This window comes from Microtus pennsylvanicus, chromosome 2 (assembly GCF_037038515.1).
Source record: "Microtus pennsylvanicus isolate mMicPen1 chromosome 2, mMicPen1.hap1, whole genome shotgun sequence".
NCBI classification, from domain to species: Eukaryota; Metazoa; Chordata; class Mammalia; order Rodentia; family Cricetidae; genus Microtus; species Microtus pennsylvanicus.
The window spans coordinates 12,964,993-12,987,154 of NC_134580.1; the positions used below are offsets into that span (position 1 = coordinate 12,964,993).

At 51.9% G+C, this 22,162-nt stretch overlaps 1 protein-coding gene across 3 annotated transcripts in view; it reads left to right on the forward strand.

The window, feature by feature from the left end:
* The window catches only part of Parvb (parvin beta), a 79,957-nt gene extending 58,252 nt beyond the window's left edge, over nt 1–21,705 (forward strand). For all 3 annotated transcript variants that reach the window (XM_075960204.1, XM_075960206.1, XM_075960207.1), the window contains exons 7-13: nt 1,812–1,870; nt 5,733–5,752; nt 11,336–11,397; nt 11,790–11,858; nt 16,616–16,717; nt 20,908–20,980; nt 21,161–21,705. In XM_075960204.1, the coding sequence (XP_075816319.1) occupies nt 1,812–1,870; nt 5,733–5,752; nt 11,336–11,397; nt 11,790–11,858; nt 16,616–16,717; nt 20,908–20,980; nt 21,161–21,237 (462 nt within the window). In that variant the 3' untranslated portion in view covers nt 21,238–21,705. The remainder of the gene's footprint in view (nt 1–1,811; nt 1,871–5,732; nt 5,753–11,335; nt 11,398–11,789; nt 11,859–16,615; nt 16,718–20,907; nt 20,981–21,160) is intronic.
* The last annotated feature ends 457 nt before the right edge of the window (nt 21,706–22,162 follow it).

Genomic DNA, 22,162 nt, shown 5'->3' on the forward strand with positions numbered 1-22,162 from the left:
CTTCTACCCTGGGAGCTTAGTCGTACCCTGCTGGGAAGGCCCTTTCTGATATTAAGTGAAGATCACCTGCCATTTCTCCTTGCTTCCTTCCCAATCAGGATGTTTGTGGTCAGCGAGAGTGACGCAGACCCAGGGGGACCATTCCTGTGGCCCTAGCCTTGGCTGCCGGCTCCCAGGCAGCAGGCTGGGAAAGGCTTCCCAAGGACACAGGGGAAAAATGGTTCCTAAACCTACCTACGTCAGCTCCGGGCCCCAAGAGTGCTGAGCGGGCTCACTGTCCAAGTATTTCCTTTCAGTCTTACGCGTTGGTCCAAGACAAGCTTGGGTTTTTGGAAAGTCTGACCCCCTCCAGCAAGTCCCCTCCAGCATGCCTGTGCCTTGACCAGGGATCCTGAGCTGTTAGCACAGAGTCCAAAGTAGAAGAGACCTCAGTGAGGATTTCCAGCTGGACGGCAGCTTCTTAGAAGTCACCCCCCAGGCCCTGCTCAGAACTTCTTTCCGCCTCTCCTGAGGTCCTCTGGGCTGTCCATATGCTTGCTCGGGTAACCCACTGTCTTACTTGAGATGGGGCAAAGCGAGACATGGGGCATTTCACAGCTGGAAGACAGGAAGCCCAAACCTTGCTTACCCCCAGCAGTGGAAGCATTGGGCTCTCAATTGCTTTTGCCTCTTGATTTCCCTACAAACTCTGTGTGATGTTGCTAACCATTCGATTATCCAGCCCTAAGTTTACCAATGACTTCCCTAATGCCCAGCAACTAATAGGCCCCTCATTCACGCTTAGCATGTAAATAGGTGAACCAAACACCTAGAGTCTTATTTGGCAGGCTCTTGTGTATCAGTTGGCGCAAGGCCCCGGGGGTGAGCCAAGCTGAGGTCGCCAGCTGCCATTACTTGTTAATAAGAACGAGTCTACAAGATCCCTGCAGGCCAGATCAGGGAAGCGCGTGAGGGGCTTCTGGTTAGAACAGATTTCCGTCCTTCAGAAGTTTCAAGCAGGGGCCTGAGGTTCTGGTTACTTTGGCTGGCCTCTGCGGAGTCCCAGTGTATTTGGGTTGGCATCCACCGTCCCTCTGCCCTCCTCCTGGCACCTCTGTGTACTTACCAGGGTTGCTGGGGTGAAGCGCCACTAATGGGGTGAGTAGGGCTTCAAGTGGCAGGTGGATTTCTTCTCCCAGTGCTGCTGGCTTCAGGGAGCAGTCCTCTTGGCCCCGTTCGGCTTCTGCCGGCTGTCTTTAGTGTCCCGCGTTCATGGCTGTAGCCCTTTGTTCTGCTCTTTCATGTTCAAGAGTGCCACTCATCCCAGCTTCAGAGTTCATCGCTGCTCATTATTCCGCGGCCTCTTTTCACCGGTATTGAAAGCCACCAAGGAAAAAAAACAAGTTGCGAGGCCCTGGGTAGACGCGTTTGGGGCTTTCTGTATGGCCCGTTGCTCACATGTTCTTCCTCTGGTGTTTCCCCAGCATGCCTCATGAACTCCCTTATTACCCATGTTCCCCATCCCAGCTGCAGAATAGGAGCGTCATTTGGTGTGTCCTATCTGGGACATTTCTCTTGAGCCTTGCTTAGTCCCCATATCCCAGGGCACCATGGCGAACAATTTGGGGACAGTCACAGGCACTGAAAGGGTCTCCCTTGTGGTCACCCGGAGTATACCTTCCTTGGGCATGAAGAGTGCACTGGGTTTGTGACCCTTTCTAGGCTGGCATCCTGCCCAGGGTGAGTGGACTTCCCATGAGGTCAGCAGGTGCTCGCTACTCCACTCCTGCCCCATGGTCTATGCATTGATCTGCTTGCTTTGCGGTTTTCAGAAGCGGGAAGGCCTGCTGCACTCCAGCCACGTCTCGGAGGAGCTGACCACGACCACGGAGTAAGTGAATGGCGACTGACCCTCAGGGTTTTGTACCTCATGTCAACTGACCCTCAGGGACCCATGCCCCATATGAGCCAGGCCCCGATTCTGGCTTCAGGCAGGGACGCTGGCCTGGGGGAGCCTGTATTTCTCCATATTCTTTAGTCTTAGTGTATGCTTTTTGTGTGTGTGCTAACTTCCTCCACACATTTTCTTCTGGGCTTTCCATGTCAGCCCCATGCAGTCTTTGAGGAACTCTTGAAATTCCCTCCAAAAATCAGAGGCTGATTCCTTATTTTAGAAGATGAACTGAACGGATGGGTTCAGTCAGCAAAGTGCTTGCTGTGTGAACATGAGAAACTAATCCTCTGCACCCACATTTTAAAAAACATATTCAGATGCAGGAATGCACGTCTGTAATGCCATCACTGGGGTGGCAGAGACAGGAGGATCTTTGGAGCCCGTTGGTCAGCCTGTCTAGCCAAATCAGTGAGCTCCAGGTTCAGTGAGAGACCCTGCCTCAAAAAACAAGGTGATGAGTCAGTCTCTGCCCTGCGCACACAAGTGTGTGTGTGTACACACAAATCATACATACTTTACATACAATTTAAAAAAAATTAAGCCAGACGGTGGTGACATACACCTTGAATTCCAGCACTTGGGAGGCAGAGGCAGGTGGATCTCTGTGAATTTGAGGCCAGCCTGGTCTTCAGAGCTAGCTCCAGGACAGCCAAAGCTACATATAGAAAGCCTGTCTCAACCCCCTGCCCCCAAATTTGAAAGAATGTCAGGGGTGCCAGGGGTGCTAGCTCAGGATGGCCATGGAGCCTGTCATGTCTTGCTTGTTTCCTAATCTTAATCTGTCAATCACCAGTTGCTCCTTTGGAGGGAGGATCTGACATAGGATCAGTCAGAACTGACCTATGGTGGACACTGTTGAGTCTTCTGGTCTCTTTGAGAAAGCTAGAATTTTTAAAAGCCTCGAGGAACTACACCCTAATAACAAACCAGGTAGTGCATCGTGTGTGAGGTCCCACAGTGCCCATGACGGATCCTAGGCACTCACTGCTCTTGCCCCTGCTAACTAAACCTGTTTCAATATTTAAAAGCATTGCTGGTGTCAGCTAGCTCAACAGCTCCATTCACGCAGCTGCCACGGCTGTGCGTCTATAGCCTTTCAGCAGCTGACTGGCACGGAATCCACTCAGGCATGGTGAGTGGGCTGCCAGAGGAGTCGAAGTTATGGCAGTGTGCCCTGTGATGTGTGTGTGTTCTGTCCTGCATCCCGCAGCCCTCAGGGAAGGGCAGGGAGCTGGGGGGGATGTCAGGTGTGAGTGTGTTGTGGCTGCAGAAGGGTGAGTCCCGGGAATGCACAGCCTGGTGGGGGCTTGGTGGTCTGACTTGAGATACCACCCCTGACAAGCCTGCAGACAGCCATGTGAATGGGCTCAGCCAGGCGGTTTGCTAAAGGTGCATCATACCTTGCTGTATGATGGGTCCTGTGGTATCTGCATCTGAGGGCTTCCCAGGTCCTGATGGACCCAGGGAGCCTCTCATACTGCCTTTCCTCCTCACGGGCTGAGCTTCGGCTCTCTTTCCCCCGTGTTCTGAGAGGCTGAGTACCCTCATTCTGGCCCCATCCTGGATTCCTGACCCATGCCTTTTCTCTGTGGGTCATTCTGAGATGGTGATTTGGGAGAACATACTCCACCTAATGACCTGGAGTGGCCGGGGCCTGTACGGCTGTGGGAAGTAGCTGAAGCCATCTATTGCAGTCTGCACAGGGCGAGGGGGAACAGAGAAGGCAGCAAGAGGTGTTGGGGGTTCCACAGTCATCAGGGGCAAAACCTGAAAGTGGAGAGAGGTTTGGCCGATGCTCACCTAACTGCCCACCCCATCTGTGCCCAGCACTCCAGAGGCCTGCTGTGTACCCACCAGAGCTGGTCATGGAAGAGCAGGGCAGGTGGAGGACACGGTTCATCTGTTCCAGGGCTGACAAGGAGACAGTTGGGTAGAATGTAAGATCAGACAGAGGGACGACTTGGGACGTTCTGTGCCTATTGTGGTGTTTTCAGGGGCAGGAGCACCCTGGAGTCAGGGATGGGGACACTTGAGTTGAGCCATTTCTGCTGGATGCCAGACTCTTCTACGTAGCCAAGGGAGGAGCTGAGATGTCTCTAGTCCCTTGTCTGCTGTCATCCTCTTATGTGACCTGGAGTTTACTCTCTCTTGTCCACCCCCACCCCCATCCTTGTGGCCACAGCGGCCCTGATGGATAAGTAGAGCATCGGGTGCCTGCCAAAACTACAATGGTCCATCAACATCCTTGCTGTGCACCTCTGGCTTTATCTTCTCTGTATCCTCTCTGGTGCACATACCTTTGGGGATGCACAGGCCCAAGGTTAGTGTTTGTTTGTTTGTTTGTTTTGAGAAAGGGTCTTAACCATGTGGACCAGGCTGGCTTTGAACTCACAGAAATCTGCGTGCCTCTGCCTCCCGAGTACTGGGATCCAAGTTATGCATACTACACCAGGCACACAGTTAACACTTAGCTCCTATTTTCCATGTCTTCCCCAGAGGGCTCTCCCTCCAGGAAGCCCTTCCAGCTTGCCAGCTGAACAGGAGTGAATGGCCTTACCATTCCCGTAGTCTTTCACGATCTTCCTTGTTACCAGCTCTGAGCTGTGGAGGAGAAACTCTGGCCAGGTCCAGGTTCAGGGTGTTTGGTTCTGTGTCTTTATTTCATGCACACAGTGGGTCTTTCCAGTAAGTATTTACTGAGACGGAGCCCAAGCCCTTGCCCTAGAGGTTGCTGCCTAGGGACTGAATGCATCTCTTAGCTTCAGGAAGGGGACATGTGGGTGGCAGCTGGAAGTTGGCTCCAGGACCATGACTCATGGTGGCTGGGTTAGCTGCAGCCAAACTATCTTAGTTTACTTTCCATGGTTGTGATAAACACCGTAACCAAAGGCACCTGAGGGAGGAAATGGCTTACTCCAGTTTCCAGCTGTAGTCTCACTACTGAGAGAAGTCAGGGCGAGAACTCAAGGAGGGAACCTGGAGGTAGACACTGAGGCAGAGGCCGTGGATCCAACACCCCCACACAGACATACATACAGGCAGAGCAACAAAAAGTAAAAATAAAAAAGCCCATGGAGTCTTTGAGGGGCTCTCAAAATTCCCTCCAAAACTTCACCAGTGGGGTTTCCCAGCATTATTTTCCAAGTTCTCACAACAACTCATTAATCTTTAAGCAAATGGCTTTTCTAGCCCAAAGTTCCAGACTCCTTCCGTCCTCACCCTCTAGCCCAGTGGTTCTCACCCTTCCTAACGCCGCAACCCTTTAATACAGTTCCCCATGTTGTAGTGACCCCACCCTTTAATACAGTTCCCCATGTTGTGGTGACCCCACCCTTTAATATAGTTCCCCATGTTGTGGTGACCCCCACCATAAAATTACTTCGCTGCTACTGCACAACTGTAATTTAGCTGTTGTTATGAATCATAAGTATCTGATATGCAAAATGTCTGATCTGTGAACCTGGGAAAGGGTCATTGGGGCCCCCAAAGGGCACACAACTCACAGACTGAGAAACACTGCCCTATCTGATGGACACGGCTGTGAGACAATTTGACCAGGATCAATATACTCCTATGTCCCATGATCCATTATGTCTGTCCCCTCCAAATGGCATACCATGGTGGTCACTGTGTTAGGGAAGAGGGCAGTTTGCTGTCATTCATGTGCTGATGTCAGCCATCTGTACATGTCCCTCACCAGAAGGCCCTGGGGCTGGGTGCTGGGGTCTGGTTGGCTCTACCTGTCCCCTTCTTAAGACTTGGTCCAAAGAACCATCTGACTCTTTGTTCTTGTTTCCAGGATCATGATGGGCCGGTTTGGTAAGTACTCTGGTTTGGGATGGAACGTGCTGAGACCTGTGGGCACGCAGGGTCCAGCCCAGAAAGATCTGGGCTTCTCAAGGTCATGCTTGTGAACTTGGGCAGGAGGGGTGAGGTTGGAGGGAGGGAGGAGTGCCGGCCTGGAGAATATCTTTAGCTTACCTTTAGGGAGGGAGGGAGAAAAGGAGGTGATTACCCTCTCACCTGACCTTGTCCCCTGGGCAAGAGAGGACAGACAAAGGAACCAAAAACCTGTGCAGGACAGCATTTAAACCCTGGGAAGCAGAACCCTGGCTCCTGGCTTAGGGAGGGAGGCTAATGTGGGCAGTTCAAAACAGAAAGTCCTTGGCCACAATGGTGTTCTCCAGCCAGCAAGGAGGGGAGGGAAACAGAAGCCAGCTGGAAGCTCCCAGCTCAGTTCCAGATGTATACCTGACCCTGGGGAATCCTTGGGGCTCAGGTGCCTCCTCCACAACTCCACAGAGCGCCCTTCTCTAATCTGGAGGGTCTAAGGATGTGAGTCACCCCTGTGGAGAGCAGACCCAGCTTTGATGGCCTGGAAGGTCTTAAGTCTGAGAGAAAGCCGCAGCCATGTGGCCCTGAGCCTTCTCCAATGGACAGGTGCTTGGAGAATCCACAGGCGTTTCAACATTTTGATAAAGCAGCTTAGCTCTCCCGTTTCCATCCTAGCCTGTAATGTCATTGTTATTAAACCCAAATAAAGGAAGGCGGAAGGGAGCCTCTATCCAGTCTGTGAAGGAGAGGCAGGGTGGAGGCAGACGTGGGTTCATGCTGGACCAGTATCCGGGTGCAGGCTGGTTTCGAGCCATGCTCCCCTGTCACCTCCCCTGAGGATGCAGAGGCCAGAGGTGGGAAGATGACAAATGAGGGGGCCTGAGATGCCTCTGAGTGTGGAGCTGTCACTCTGTGTTTGGGTTGGCCCTGTTTCAGGTTCAGAGGATTTGAAAAGAGTTGGTTTGGTTGGGGGGAGGGGATCCTGGGCCCTGTTGGTATCTTGGGAGCCCTGGCAGCTGGGAAGAACACCTGGCAAGGCACACAGGGTGTGGCTCCCAAGGGGAAAGCCAGGTGCACCAGGACTCAGCCGCAGCGCTGGGGACATCCGAGGCCATAAGAGGCCTCGGGGGCTGTACTGACTTCACTTCTCACATGCTCTGGCGTAAGATGAAACAGGCTTTTAGCTAGTGACAGGCAATTAGTTTCGCCCCCGCCTTGTGCTTCTGCTGACGCAAAGAGGTCTCCTAGTTACACGTCTGACAGCCTTAGCTTCGGTGCAGCGAGTCCCTGGGCTCCCAGGCATCCTCTTGGTGGGGAGTGAGTGACACAAGATTTCTGGGCACATCTGGCTTCAGTGCCCTGCCAGGGTCTTGTCACACTACTGCCTTTGCTACCACAGTGCCCTCTGCCACGTGGATTTCCACCGAGCCCTCAGCTTCTTTGCACACTGCTGGGGAGGAAGGTCCCCAAACACCCCTTGTCATATATCTGTTTACAGTCCACAGTCCCTGCAGTGGCCTCTAAGGATGTCCTAGACATCGCATCCCCTGTGGCCTCTTTGGTTATTTTACCTCCTGAGTATCTAGGCCTCACCCTGTGGCTTCCTCAGTTCCATTGCTCTCAGGCTGAGCTGCCCTCCTGCTTAGTTACCCCATGGCTCCCTCTTGCACTGGCTTGGCTGTCACTCACCAGGGATCCCCTGCCACCAACCAGCATACACTGGTCCTCTACTCTCAGGTTGTCTTCTTTGTGTCTATAATCATCCGTCAGCCCTTCTCCCAGGAGCCTCAGTGTTGGTGTGAGTTCCCTTGGCCCAGGACAGTCTGCAGTCACCCCCAGGCTGCACGGTCTCAGCGGCCCTCCCTAAACCCTGTCTCTTGTGAAGAGGGTCCGAGACAGCATGCTGAGCCTCCTAGGCTGATCCTTGCTGGAACCAGTTCCCGCAGCCTGCTTGGCCTTCAAGTGCTGTGAGCAGGGGGAGCAGCTCCTCTCTGGCTCCTCTTCCATCTTTCCAGCAGAAAAAGGGGTGCCCAGCCACTTCCCATCATCGTCTTGTCCTGGCTGAGGTGGGAGCAGGTTTTTTCCTCTCCCTGGAAACAAGTCTCCTGGGAGCTGGGAGGTTAGAGCCTGGTCTCCATAGCAACGGCTTTGCCAGTTGCCTTTTCTCTAGCTGGTGGCCCTTCCTCCCCAGTTCCCCCACTCAGGAGCCCTTTCTGATGCTGTCAGGATGGGATGGGCAAGAAACGGAAGCAGCTCCCTCATCCCACGCTCAGTTTGCTGTGACTCAGTCTCCCCCCTTTCCCTCTCCAGTAGAACCCGTGCTAAAACTCTGACCTGGGGTTCACACCCCTGGTCACACCCCTGGTCACACCCCTGGTCACACCCCCTGGTCACACCCCTGGTCACACCCCCTGGTCACACCCCTGGTCACACCCCTGGTCACACCCCCTGGTCACACCCCTGGTCACACCCCCTGGTCACACCCCTGGTCACACCCCCTGGTCACACCCCTGGTCACACCCCTGTTCACACCCCCTGGTCACTGTGCACCCAGGATACCACACTGAGCCGTGTAGCTCCTGTCAGCCTCCCTCCCGGGCCACCCTGCTCTTAAATCAACTCCGGGCTCTCAAGTTCCTCTTTGCAGTTTGTTCACTCTGGCAGGCATGCCGTTCCCCTTCTGATTACTCCAGCAAGCCTGGCATGAACCTCGAGGCCCTTTCCTCCATCCCTCCATGACTCTAACCTCTTGTCCACACGTACACACTGGGGTGCTCCCAGAGACCAGCCTGACAGAGTTGGTCAAAGCTCGGAAGCTGAGCGTTATGAACAGAGGCTGCAGGACAGAGAAATAGGAACCCCCAACCCTGTCCTGGGTTCTTGACACTGGGTGGGTGTGTGACTCACTATGGCTTTAGCCTTTGCTTTCAAGGGGACTCAGAGATGTGGACTGGGGAGAACCTTTAGTCTGAAGTAGACTGAGTGAGGCTCCAGGCAGATCTGGGACCCTTCTGTCTGTGCCCCTCCCAACTAGTAACTTCCCCAGCACAAGAGGGAAATGGTGGAGACCCAGACATGCCTGATGGCCGGACTTGTCCCCGGGGCCCCATCCCATCTCTTGATGCTCACCAGGGTGGTGGGGTGACAGACTGGGTTGTTCCTACTTACAAAGGAGGAAACCCTTTGGCTACGGAAGTGGCCTGAAGTCTGTGGGCTTTCATGTCACACAGTAAGGATATGAACCCAGCTCTGCCCTGTCCCCCCAAACCCTGTTTAGAGCCCTTGGTCCCTCCTGGCCACAGGACGACACACTCTGATGCTTCCTCTAGGCCCAGGTGAGCAGCCAGCGTGGGAGGCGCCCAGCAGCCGCCCACATAGCGCTCTGCCAGCCCAGCGGTGGCCCGGCTAAATAAACCAGTGACGTCAAGCGTCTTGGCTCCTGGGGCTTTGCCTAAGAGGCTTTACCGGGCTGCGCTGCTTCATGAGGACTAAGCTCCTTTTGCCCCTTTACAGATTGTTTTCCAGGGGATAATCTGACTTAGCTGATTGTGGCGGAGAGTGACAGCTGGCGCTAACTGAGGGTAGCTTTTTGTCCCCACCGACTCTGGGGGGAAGGAGCTGCCTCCCTTCCCCCAACAGACACACATGCTCGCTCCAGCATGCACACATGCACACACACAGGGGTCCTTCTTTTCATTTAGCCTCTCCCCTTTCCCAAGGCTTACAACTGAGGCCCCAGGTTGGATGGAGATGTCTCCAGACCCTACCCTGGCCTGAATCTCTGGCACTTTCCTCTTGGGGCTAGGTGGGTGGGAAGGCTTCCTCTAAACTACCTGACTGGCTTTTTTAGCTCACCCCAGCCTTCTTCATTTTCCTCCTTTCTTCCTCCTCAGTATTCCCCCCCCCCCAAGGTGGGAGAAGGCTCCCTGTGCACCCACTCCCACTGGGATGCCACGGTGGAGCTGGGTGTGGATGGCCTCTCTACTAGCTCTGTCCCAGTAGCCTACAATGCCCAAGAACCAAGCAGACAGAGGTCAGGACTTAGGTCCTTTCCTGGGTTCCCCTCCCTCAGCAGCACTCTGTTGGCCCTGGAGTCCTCAGGCCTCTGCTTTGACCTAGGCTGCGGTCATCTTTCCCAAAGACTTACGTCTCCTACTTCTTTCAAATATTGGCAGATATAGAGGTTCAGAGGGCCCCTCTGGAGGGGTTCCGGGTTCTCCTGTCCCTGAACAAAGGACAGAGAGACACAGAGTTGTAGCCAGAGCTGCCGGTTTCCTGAGGAACCATCCACTTCCAAGGGAGGAAGTGAGGCCTCCAGCTTGCAGAGCTGGGCTTCCTGTTACCTTAGAGCCGGCTTTCCCCTCATTTGCATAGCAAGGATATTTTGGTTCATTTGCATAGAGTGGGCTTTTCTGAGTGCTCTGTTTGTCACATGTAGTTCACACAAACTCATGTGTCATCATCTCTCACTAGCATCTCCCATCTGCCCCCAGGGGTGAGCCACAGTGTTACAGTGAGGCCCAGGCCACCCACAGACACAGGAGTGCTTGGGTCCTGAGCCAGAGGCAGAGGCAGAGGCAGATTTTCAGATTAAGAAAAAAATTCTTTGTCAGATTTTGTGGGCTGGGGGTGTCCATTTGTAAGAAGGGAGGGGTTTCAGGGTTCCAGGGTTTCCTCTTTGCCAACTTGGTTTTTTTTTTCATATACTGATTTTGCAAGGCTTCTGTCCACTGTTGACCTTAATCAAGTAGGGAAGGATGGGGTGCTTCTGTGCTGATTGGGGTGGCAGCTTGCACATGTGACAGAACAGGTTGTGGTTCACCAGGGAAGAGAGAGGTGTTGGGTTTCTCAGGGAGGAATAGGCTGTCTGCAGGTATCCTGCAGAAGACACCAACGGCTAGGACGCCTTTCCTTGGAGTCCTTCAGAAGAAGTGACCTTGGAGAGCAGCCTGGGGGCAGAGAGGCTGTATTAAAGGCCCTGTATAGGGCTGTACCTCAGGCTTCAGAGAGACCATTTTGTAGAGCCTGGGAAGAGAGGATGGACCACAGTGTCAGAGTGAGAAGAGGGTGAGAGGACATCCGGTTGCACTTTTAGAGTCTGGATGCTGATGGGGAAGAGGCCAGTTGCCCTGGAAGCTGTGGGCATCCCCAGGGAAGGGGAGGTGGACCAGGCATGGGAACAGCAGACCTGGCCAAGTGGAGAAGTGGTGGGATTCACAGGCAGTGGTAGATCTTAGGAGAGACAAGGATGCTTCAGGAGCTCAGTGGGAGCGTGTAGGTGTCATGTGTGACCCACTCTTCCATGCCCAAAGATTTGCAGATAGTTAAGAGTTTGAGAAAGCCCCACACACCCTTGGTTCACCAACCAGATTGTGATCCTGGTCTTACTCACACTTGGGCAATGCCAGTCTTCAGGTTCTTCTGCTCTGGCAGAAACTAGAGGGATAGAACAGGCTGGAAGCCCCAGGCAGAACATCCCGAGAGGTCAGGGTGGCTGTTTCTAGAAACAAGGGCAGCAGAGTCCTCTCCAGAACTCCCCTCTGTGTTCTCTCTTGCATGTCGTGACAGAGCGGGATGCCTTCGACACACTTTTCGACCATGCACCGGACAAGCTCAACCTTGTGAAGAAGGTAGATCCCTCCCGACACACCCCGGCCCCCATCGCCACCCTTCATGGGACCTGTGTACACTCTGCCTAGACTCTCTACAGACCCAAGGCAGGCTGAGATGGGATGAAAGGTGTTTGGAATTTCTAAGGTTTGCCTTGTATGTTGAGACCACCCTCAGCAATGTGTAGCATGGCATGCTCTTTTACAATAGGGTCATGCAGGCCAGACAGCTCGATCCCTGTTGGCACTGTGCCATTAAGACTAGGCCTGGCTTAAGAGTATGGTGTCTGATACACAGCCTTTTTGTTTTAGCCACCAGAGGAGGGTCTGGAGGGTCTCAGCCCGCCATGTTGGGGGCTGGGGGAATTCTGCAGAAGGTTGCTGATATGGCCTTTGCTTCTCTGCTTTGACAGTCTCTCATCACATTCGTGAACAAGCACCTGAATAAGCTAAACTTGGAGGTGACCGACCTGGAGACCCAGGTAGGCACGCTTTGGTGGAGGGTCCTTCTGGCCTATGTTTCTAGAACCTCTCGACTCAGGTAGGGTGCGGGAGCCAGTGGGACCGCCTTGTCTCTCTCAGGGAGAGCCTCCAGTATGTAGCCCACAGCATTGTTTCCGCCCAACCGAGCTGGCTGCTCAGACTCTCTGCTTCCTGCAGCCCTGGCAGGCAGAGACTGAAGGCTGGAGCCATGAGCTCTGCAAGCTTTGGGTCCAGAGTCACAGTGCGGGCACAGAGTTACAGTTTAGCTCCTTCCCAGCCCCTCTGTGGTTTCTGCTGTGTTCCTGCAGGCGGGCTTTGGTGTTCTTGGGCCCAAAGATGTATTACGTCCATCTTCTGTGGCCTCATCCTGTGTCTGCATCTCTGTGCCTGTACATCTGCATTCGGCACACAGCTCTCTGTGCCCTCCACCCCCACCCCGTCTGCTCCCTCAGAGCTAGTGTCTAGAAATGGATGCTTGAGAGCAGAGGAACATCGTGCTGGATTAGAGCCCACCCTAATGGCACAAATGCAACAGAGACCCTGTTTCCAAATGGAGTCACGTGCACAGAGTCTAAGGATTAGAATTCGAATTTATTTTTGAGAGAGAGAGTTCAACTTTATTATCCACCCCCAAGACTCCATCCCATCTTGCCACAGGGCCATTTGCTCCAAAAGTCTCTGGGCCTAGAACATTCTGTGTCCTCTGCTTCTATGGCAGAGACGCTGCAGCCTCGCATTTGGTCCTGTGGCAGCATGGGAACAATGCCCCATCCAACCTGGGGGCAGGGAGATGGCTCAGCTGGTAAAGGTGATTACCAAGCAAACTTAATGGCCTGAGTTTGATCCCCAGGGATGCACATAGTGGAAGGACACAACTGACTCCTGCAAGTTGTCATGTGACTACATACGCACTGGGACACGAACTCATTGCCTGCCCCAAGCATCATACAACTTACAAGAATAGAAATAAAATAATCATCCATTTGGGGAATAGGGACAAAATACTTCTGCCATATGTATCTCATATCTCCCTCCTCCAGCTAGAGTGCCATCGTGGTGACAGTCTCGAAGCATACAAACCCTGCGGGTCCCACAGAATTCTCCCCAGCTTAGTTGTGTGCTCGAGTTCTGAGTCTGATTCCTGAGCGGCGCAGACATCCCTAATGCGTGGCTGATCCTTCCTAAACCCCTGGGCGTTTTCTTCTATTGCTTTCTCTTTCCTTAACTTCTCTCATTTGCTTTTCTAATTAAAAAAGTAATTCAGGTTCATCGCAGAAATGTCTGAAAATGAAGATAAGGAAAACAAACAGAAGTCACCATAGTATATCACCCCACTGCACTCCGGGGCTTGTTCCAAGCCCTCCTCCTGGGGATTCTGGGTGTGTGCAGTGTGGTCTGCCTAAGGGAGCAGATTATGTATGTGTGTGTGCGTGTGTGCACACGCATGCCCGTGATTTGCAAAAGCAGCGCTTATCCATAGCTGTTTGCTCATGCAGTACTTGCTGCGTGACACTTGCGGTAACGTGAAAAGCTGTGTCTCTCCCTCCCTACTGCCCACCCCTCCCCCAACTCTGCCTGGGTCTCTTTCAAAGTGTTCATGCATAAAACAACACATTCTCCTTAATAGCAGTCGATCGCACTGGACAGCTGGTTTGTAATGTGTTGTGTTTTTTCCTTCCCTAAATACGTTTGGGCATCTTTTTGCAAGAGATGGATGTCTCTGTCTGAATCTATTTCACTTTTCTGTCATATTCATTCTCTCTCTCTCTCTCTCTCTCTCCCTCTCCCTCTCCTTAAGACAGGGTCTTGGATTCACTTTGTAGCTCAGGCTGGCCTTAAACTTTTGGTGATCCTCCTGTCTCAGACTCCTCAGTCGCAGAGCTTGGTCCCCTCCCCAGCACTGTTAGAATAATTACCTTCCCTCAGGTGCCTTCAGGTGCGAGGCTGCACTAGTGGAAAGCAGCCCTGGGATTGGACCACTTCCCAATCACAGCAGGTGTTCTGGCTGCAGTTATTAGTGACCTTTCTGTTTCCTTGGGGCTAGCATCTATTGAGAAATGGAGGTGGACAAGGAGGTGTAAGAGCAAAGCAGCATGCGCCATGAGGCCTGGGAAGGTCTGACCATGGAAGCAGCCTACTTCTTATTTGGCCCCGCAGGACTCATCAGTCAGAGAGCATCTTAGACCAGGGGGAAATCTGCATTTTTGCTCATTGTTCTTTTTCTTCCTGGCTATCACACAGTGTAAACTAGGCAAGGTCTGCTTTAGCCATCACTGGCATCCTATTAAGTCTGTGCTTGGTGACTGGCCCTGTTTGCCTCTCACAAATGACTTTATGCCTTTCACTTCTTAAAGGCATTTCCCCCCAAGCTCCTGGGTCTCAAAATCAGATATTTGTAATGTTCCCTTTTCCATTTAAATGCTGTCAGGTGGGAGTCTCCAAGACCCTCAGGACAGTAGAGGGCTGGGTTGAAAGTATCTAAGCTTTTAAAGGGGTACCTCCCCTTCATGCTCTCATTTATATATTTGGAGGTGCTAGTCCCTGAAAACTGATGGCCTCTAAGGTGTCCTAACTGCTCCTGCCTCTCCAGGAGTCCTGCCTGGGGATCTTAGGAAAGCCTGAGTGGTTGATCCTTAACAGTAGAGGGATTCTGTGGGTGTGCCTGCCATTCACTGGCCATGTGTGTTGAGGTTCAAATATATCCAGTGACACCCAAAGCTTCCTTCTGTATTAATAAGCTTTTAAAGAGCCAAATTCAGGGACCAGCAAAATGGTTCAGAGCATGAAGATCCTTGCTACCAAGCCTGACAACCTGAGTTTGGTTCCACGACCCGAATGGTTGAGGGAGAGAACTGACCCCCACAGATTGTACTTTAACTTCCACATGTACACCGTGGCATGTATGTGTATGTGTGCACTTATACACTCACCAAATAAATAATGTAATTAAAAGATTATCAAAGGGGCTAGAGAGATGGCTCAGTAGCTAAGAGCAGTTGTTACTCTTGTAGAGGATCCGGGTTTGGTTCCTAGCACCCACACAGTGTCTCACAAACATTTTTAACTCCAGTTCCGGAGGATCCAGGGCCCTCTTCTGACTTCCATTGACAATGGGCATGCACATTGTGCTTATACATATATACATGCATACATTTATACATACATACTTGCAGATAAAACACTCATACACAAAATAAATCTAAAAATAAAAAGTATAGTCAAATTCAGGAGTTCTGAACATTGCTTGCCCAGTAGTGATGCTGCCAGCTGTCTGAGTGGTGAAGGTGTACAGAGAGCCACAGTTAAAATGGTTAGTCAAGAAAAAAGTCAACAGGTAGAAAGGACATGGGGGCTGATGGTATATGTTCCTCATATCAATACTTGGGAGGCTGAGGCAGGACAATGGCTGAAAATTACAGACCAGGCAAGGCTAGAGTCAGAACCTGTTTTAAAAAAAACTGGCTAGGGGTGGGGGATGTTCAATGAGCCAGAGCACATGCTATACAAATATGAAGACCTGAGTTCAAGTCCCCCATACCCAGGTGTGGTCGTGTTCACCTGTAACCCCAGTGCCGTGAGGGACCAGCGAGGAGGATCCATAGGGATCCCTGGCCAGCCAAACTAGCTGAAAATGGTGAGCTCCAGGTTCAGTGAGAAACCCTGGTTCAAGGGAATAAAGTTGAGAGCGATATAGGAGGACACCTGATGCCCTCTGACCTCTGCATGCTTGCCTATAGGTGTACTCATACACACACATGCCCAAAACAAATAAACAACCCCCAAAATACAAACCTAAAACCAAATCCCAAATGCTAGCACTCAGGAAGCTGGAACAGGAGGATCAATTTGAGTTTGAAGCCAGCCTGGGATACATTATCTAAAGATAAAATAATAAACAATAAAATAACAACAATAATAATAACGATAACAGTGGAAGGAATGTGGGGGTTCCCAGGCCATCCATCAGTGTTTAATGGAGATGATTGGTGGTGGCCGTGCATGGCAGTATGAAGGCTCTTCATGCTACTGCAACACTTGAAGCAGCAAAGATGGGGGCTGGTGAGGTGGCCCATCACCAGGTCAAGGCAATGACCTAAGGTCAACTCCTAGGACCCACATGGTGGAAGGAGGGTTGTCCTCTGAACTCCGCATGTGCACTGTGGTAAATGTGTGCACATACATACTAAAAATTTAAGGGCTGAAGCAATAGACCAGAGCACTTGTTCCTCTTGAGGACCGGAGTCTAATTCCTAGCACCCACATAGCAGCTCACAGCTTTAACTCCAGTTCCAGGGGATCCGATATCTTCTTCTAACTTCCATGGGCACCAGGCACACACATGGAGCACATACATACATGCAGGCAAAACACTCATAGACATAAAATAAATCTAAAGATTCAAATTGTTTAAAACTGGTTAAGTTGGCCAATTTTGTATTCTATATCTCAGGGGCCCATTGCTACCATTGCAAAAGCAGCTGTTACCCCTCTCTGGCTTGCTGAGGGAGGAGTATGGTGTCAAGAGTGAGAGCTCTTTCTTCTGAACCCCTGGTCTTCTCCTGTGGGTAACTAGGGCATGGGCCTCTTCCCTTGAGCTTTGCTGAGAGTTCTCAGTGCAAGGCGGGAGTGCTGAATGGGGATGGGGTCCTGGGGTGGGCGCTGCAGCTTGTGGGCATTCCCACACCTTCCTACACACATGCAGGGTGTCTGTCCACCCCACACATTCACCAGAATTGTCACTGAGTTTTCTCTGAAGTTTGCAGATGGCGTGTACCTGGTTCTGCTTCTGGGCCTCCTTGAGGACTACTTCGTCCCTCTCCACAACTTCTACCTGACTCCTGACAGCTTCGACCAGAAGGTAGGTGCCTTGTCTCCTGAGAATGGTCCCAGCCAAGCTCACTGAACTAGACAGAGGAATGTCCCCCGATGCCACCAACTGACTGCAGCCCTACAGTGTCCTTCAGAATGTTAACCTACACAACATGTGGGGTTCAGTCTGCTATAGCTCCCCCAAGACAGAATAGGAAACCCCTTTGTGTCACGCAGTACATCCGGGCTTACTCTGTCATCTCTCCAAGTCTTTCCCACAGGCTTGGGTTTTTTTGTTTTGTTTTTTATTTGTATGTTTGCCTGTTTTATGACTCTGGTCAAATGCCGCACACAGCCCTCTGGGCGTCCCTGTTTTGGGAACCTCCAAATGTTATGTTTCTGGGTGACACATGTGTGGCTCCATGGCGTGTGTCTGCATATGTCTCTTACTTCACGCTCTTGGCTGTGTCAATTTGCTTCTATTCTTCTTCCTGCCACAATAGGGCTTTTTCCCAAAGATTTGCAATTGTCCCTCTGAATCTGCTAGGGACAGGTTCCAGGGCCCCCTTGGGTACCAAAGCCTGCAGATGTTCGTGGTCCACATGTGAAATGTCGTATAAAGCATGGAGCCTACGCACTTCCTCCTGTGGATGTTAAATCCTGTCTGGTGCTTTATAATACTTAATGCAATGCAAATGCTATGCAAAGTAGCTGCCTTCTATATTGTTAGGGAGCGACGGTGGAGGATGCTTGTTTAGTATGCTGCAGTTCCCCAGACATTGTCCATCTGTGGTTTGTGTCATCTGAAGATGAGCGCGCGTGCGTACACATGTGTGTATGTGTGTGTGTGTCTGTATACATGTGTATGTCTATGTCTGCTTATGTGTACATGTATGTCTCTTCGTGTGTATACATACATAACTGTGTATGGCCATGTATGTATATGTCTCTCTGTGTGTATGTCAGTGTGTGTATATATGTATGTACATGTATATGTCTGTGTATGTCTGTCTCTATGTTGAATGTATGTGCATGTATATATATGTGTGTGTGTGTGTGTGTGTGTGTGTGTGTAGTAATAGGAGCGGCGGGGCTGCGTCCCCAGCACCCCGGCCACCTGCTAGCTTATGCCCGAAATAACAACACACAAACTGTATTCATTTAAACACTGCTTGGCCCATTTCTATCTAGCCTCTTCTCGGCTAACTCTCGCACCTGGACTAGCCCATTTCTAATCATCTATGTAGCACCGGTCTTACCGGGAAGATTCTAGCCTACTCCCATCCTGGGTCAGAGCTTCATCGCGTGCATCTTCCCGGGAGCGGGGAGCATGGTGTCTCTCTGAGGCGTCTGCCCCTGAGAGGAGAGCTGTCGAGTCTGAGCTCACTTCCTCTTCCTCCCAGCATTCTGTTCTGCTTACTCCACCCACCTATGTTCTAACCTATGAGGGCCAGCCAAGCAGTTTCTTTATTTTTTTAACCAATGACCTTCCTCCATCATATATGTGTATTCATTTATATAAATATACATGTCTATGTTTATGTACACATGTATGTGTGTATGTGTCCTCATGTATGCCTTGTGGATTTAAATATGTGTGTATGTATGTGTTTGTATGTGTATGAGCATACATGTGTATGTAAGTACATTTGTATAGGTGGTGGGGCTGTTTGTATGTATGCGAACTTTATTGCTGTGCTTGGTTTCCCAGAAAATTCCTCTTGTAGGACCCTCTGGATGGACCCCACAGCATCTGTGCTCCTGTCTCTGCTCCTTCTGTGCTGTCTGTCCCTCCTGGGTTCCCTGCAGTTAGGTCTGCAACTGAAGAGTTAATGTTGCACTTCTGAGGACTTGGCAGAGGCCAGGCTGGGCTGCTGGGGACTCACAGCACCTGCTACTTTATTTTTCCAAAGTGTGAGGCCCATGAGGCACGGAGGCAGACGGTGGCAGCCGCAGTGGGAGTCAGGGTAACAGCAGAGGACAGGCCAGTGTTTATCAGTCTGCTGGTTCCTGGCACCGAGCAGTCTGTCTGCTCATGGCCAAATGCCGTTCCTATCATGCCTGCAGAGATAGAACTGGGCAGATTAGAGAGGTCTTGGCATGTTGGAGTCCACGCTGGGGATGGAGGGAAAGCGAGTGCAGTTAGCAGCGAGCGGTCCAGAGCTCACCAGGATCATGGAGCCTGATGCAGTTGTAGAAACCAGAGGTCAGAGTGTCTGGTGCACAGGTTCTCGCATAGTCAGACCCCTGTGTAGTTGTCTTATCTCTGGGAAATCTTGTCTTTGTTTAAACTAATCAGGAGGCTGGTGAGAGCCGTGGATAACCAGTAGAACTGGGTCTTTGTCTAAACAAGGCTTTGTATAAATATGAGAGAAGCCTCGTCCCTCAGCCTGGCTTTCTCCATTTGTAACCAGGATTAACATCTATGCTGGCCACTGCCTTGGCCCAGAAGGCTTCAAGGATGCCTCTGGTGATGAGCACACATCCAGAGGGTCTGCCCATTCTCTAGGGAGACAGGAGGTTGGGGTGTGTGACTCTGCAGGCATCTGGGGCCCTGTCCTCTGAGAGGTTTGAGAGTAGGGTCCCTTTATTATTTGCATATGTTTACATATATCTACTCTCTCTCTCTCTCTCTCTCTCTCTCTCTCTCTCTCTCTCTCTCTCTCACACACACACACACACACACACACAGAGTCTGACCTCTTCTTCCTAGGGGTGGTCATCACCTCTATGAGCCTTGACCAGTGTATTTGTCTCCTAGTCCTCATGGCCGTGAGGACCATGCTCTGCACTGGGGCAGGCAGTGTCTCTGATCAGCTCTGTGGCCTGAAATTGAGGGTCCTTTGCTCTGGTCCCAGGCATCTTGCTGACATCTCAAGAGTGCTGAAGGCGGCAGAGATTCAGCAAGCAGAGTAGGAGATGGACCAGAAGGTGCACTCTCAAGCAAAGCAGCAGCCTGCATCTTTAACCAAAGACATTATCTGGGGATGTAGCTCAGTTCGTAGAGTACCTGCCTAGCATAACAGGTCCTGGGTTCAATCCCTGGCATTGTATAAAGAGGCACGGTGACAAACATCTGTAATCCCAGCACTTGAGAGGTGGGGGTAGAAGGTTAGAAGTTCAAAGTTATCTTCCTATAGCTTAGTTTGAGGCCAGCCTGGGCTAAATCAGACTGTCTCGAAAAGCAAAAACAACCAACATTAGGCTGAAAAATAGCTCAGTGGTGGAGCACGTGCCTAGTGCACAGGAAACAAAACACTGAGTTCACTCTCCAGCTCTGGGGTGGGAGAGGGGGATGGGGAGCCACAAGACTGGCAGCTCACACCCTGCGGTTCCCGCCTTCTGTTAATTCATGATTGACATTGTAAGGGAGATTATCGCTGGCATTCCTTGCTCACCTACAGTGGAGTGACAGACAGTGCTACTATTGGAGAGACAGTTGGTCATTGTGAGCCGTCAAGCCTGTCCAGCTGGTGTCTGTGCCCTTGCCGGTTTGGTGGTCTACCTTCCCACCTCCTCTGCTCAGGGCAGGTAGAAGCTGCACATGGTTTGTCTGGTCTTGACCTCTATAGACTTTAAACATCACAGAGAGGCTCTGAGTAGGAGCCATCATTAGCAGAATGGAAGCCTCAATAGTGTTCAGTTGGGCGGGCAGGGAAGGGCAGGGTGGGTGGGCAGGGAAGGGCAGGGTGGGCGGGCAGGTGGTCAGGACTGGAACCAGGGATCTCCACGCTGGCCCTTGGGCTAACCTCAATTCCATCAGGGTCCCCAATTGCCTCAGGAACAGTGTTATCCCACAGAGACACAGTCAGACCTCCACGCGTGCCCAGCTTTTTAGTTATCTGACAGCAAGCAGCCACCCTGTGTTCAGAGGACTGTCCAGAGATGAGACCTTTGCAAGGGACTTGTCTTTCCCAAGCCTCAGTTTTTCAAGCTGTCATTTCTCATCAGGTGATAGGTTCTGGCTCAGAGGGGGCACTTGGCTCTCAGCCCCCGGGGAGGAGGGCAGGCTGGAAGCTGGCATCCTTCCCTTCTCCAAACCCAGACAAGAGGAACAGGAACTATAGAGTTACCCTTACTGAACCCACTGTGTGTGCTGTCCCTGTGTCCTGTCCTGTGTCCTGGTGGACTTTGTACCGAAGGAAGCAGTCAGCTCTCTCCACATGGAAGGAAGGAATGTGTGGACGTGGTCAGGTGTGGGGACATGGACCTCACAGTCACTGATCCTGTCTCCGGTAGGTGCACAACGTGGCCTTTGCCTTTGAACTGATGCTGGACGGAGGACTCAAGAAGCCCAAGGCCCGCCCTGAAGGTAACACCCCACCCGAGCAGCTCGGAGCACAAAGAGAGGGGCAGCAGGGGTCAGGGCGTCAGGAACCTGCGTGTCCGTGGGCAGCAGATGGTTTTTTTCTGCTGCACGTGTGGCAACGCAGCTTCCAGCTTCTGGAAATCTGTCCTCTTCAGCCAACTGTCTGTCTGTTTCCTTCTGCAGATGTGGTGAACCTGGACCTCAAATCCACTCTGCGGGTCCTTTACACTCTGTTCACCAAGTACAAGGACGTGGAGTGACGTGGAGTGACGGAGCATCTGATCCTTCCAGGGCAATTTCTAGGCAGGGAAAATGGGCATGTCTATCCCCAGCCCCTGTTTCCCCAGGGAGGCCTCAGGCTTCTCATCCCAGCTGTGTAATGTCCCTCCTCTCTGCTCCCTGCCTGGCCCCCTTTCCTCTGTGGTTCCCCAGCCAACTGGTTAGGCCTTTGAGAACTTGGTGCTTAAAACACCCTCTCAGGTTTGAGGCCTCACTTCCTTTTTTTCTCTGCTGCCATCAAGAGATGAAAAAAAGAACGAAGCCCCAGCCTAGTCCTCAGCTGGAGAGGGCTGTCCACCTGTGCTCCAACCCACGGGGCAATTACTGATGGCAGGAGCACAGCAGCCCTTGCTCTGGGGACTCCGCCCCACTTGTCCTCAGGAATCCCCTGGGCTGGGCTCTCCCTGGAAGCGGGGTCCTGTCTTAGTAAAAAGATCCTCGCAGTTTTTCACTCCTGTCTCAGAAGCGTCAGACTTGTGACGTGTCCCCCCCCCAACCCCAACACACACACATCCGTCTTGTGGTTTACTGGTCTTGACTGACCTTTTACATAAACTCTCAGGACCCAGAATGCCTCGGGCCCCCAGGGAAGCTACACGGAGCCTGTCTGGGTGCCTTGCTGGCTCTGAATATGCAGCTTGAGCCAGCTTGGAGCCGGAACCTTGCTGTCTCTGAGGCCCTGTTAGGGAATGGACACATTTTTAGAGATTTTACAAGGGGGTGGGTATCTATGACTAGGCCTGCCTCACCACAGGCTACCGGCAGCCAGAATGACAGAGGCGTACATCTGGCGGCTCCGGAGGCTAGAAGCAGGCGGTGGAGGTGCTGGCTGGGCTGGTTTCCGAGGCTTCATTTTCACCGTTCCTCTCTGCCTTTGCATGCATTAGCCTCCTCCTAGTTCTGATA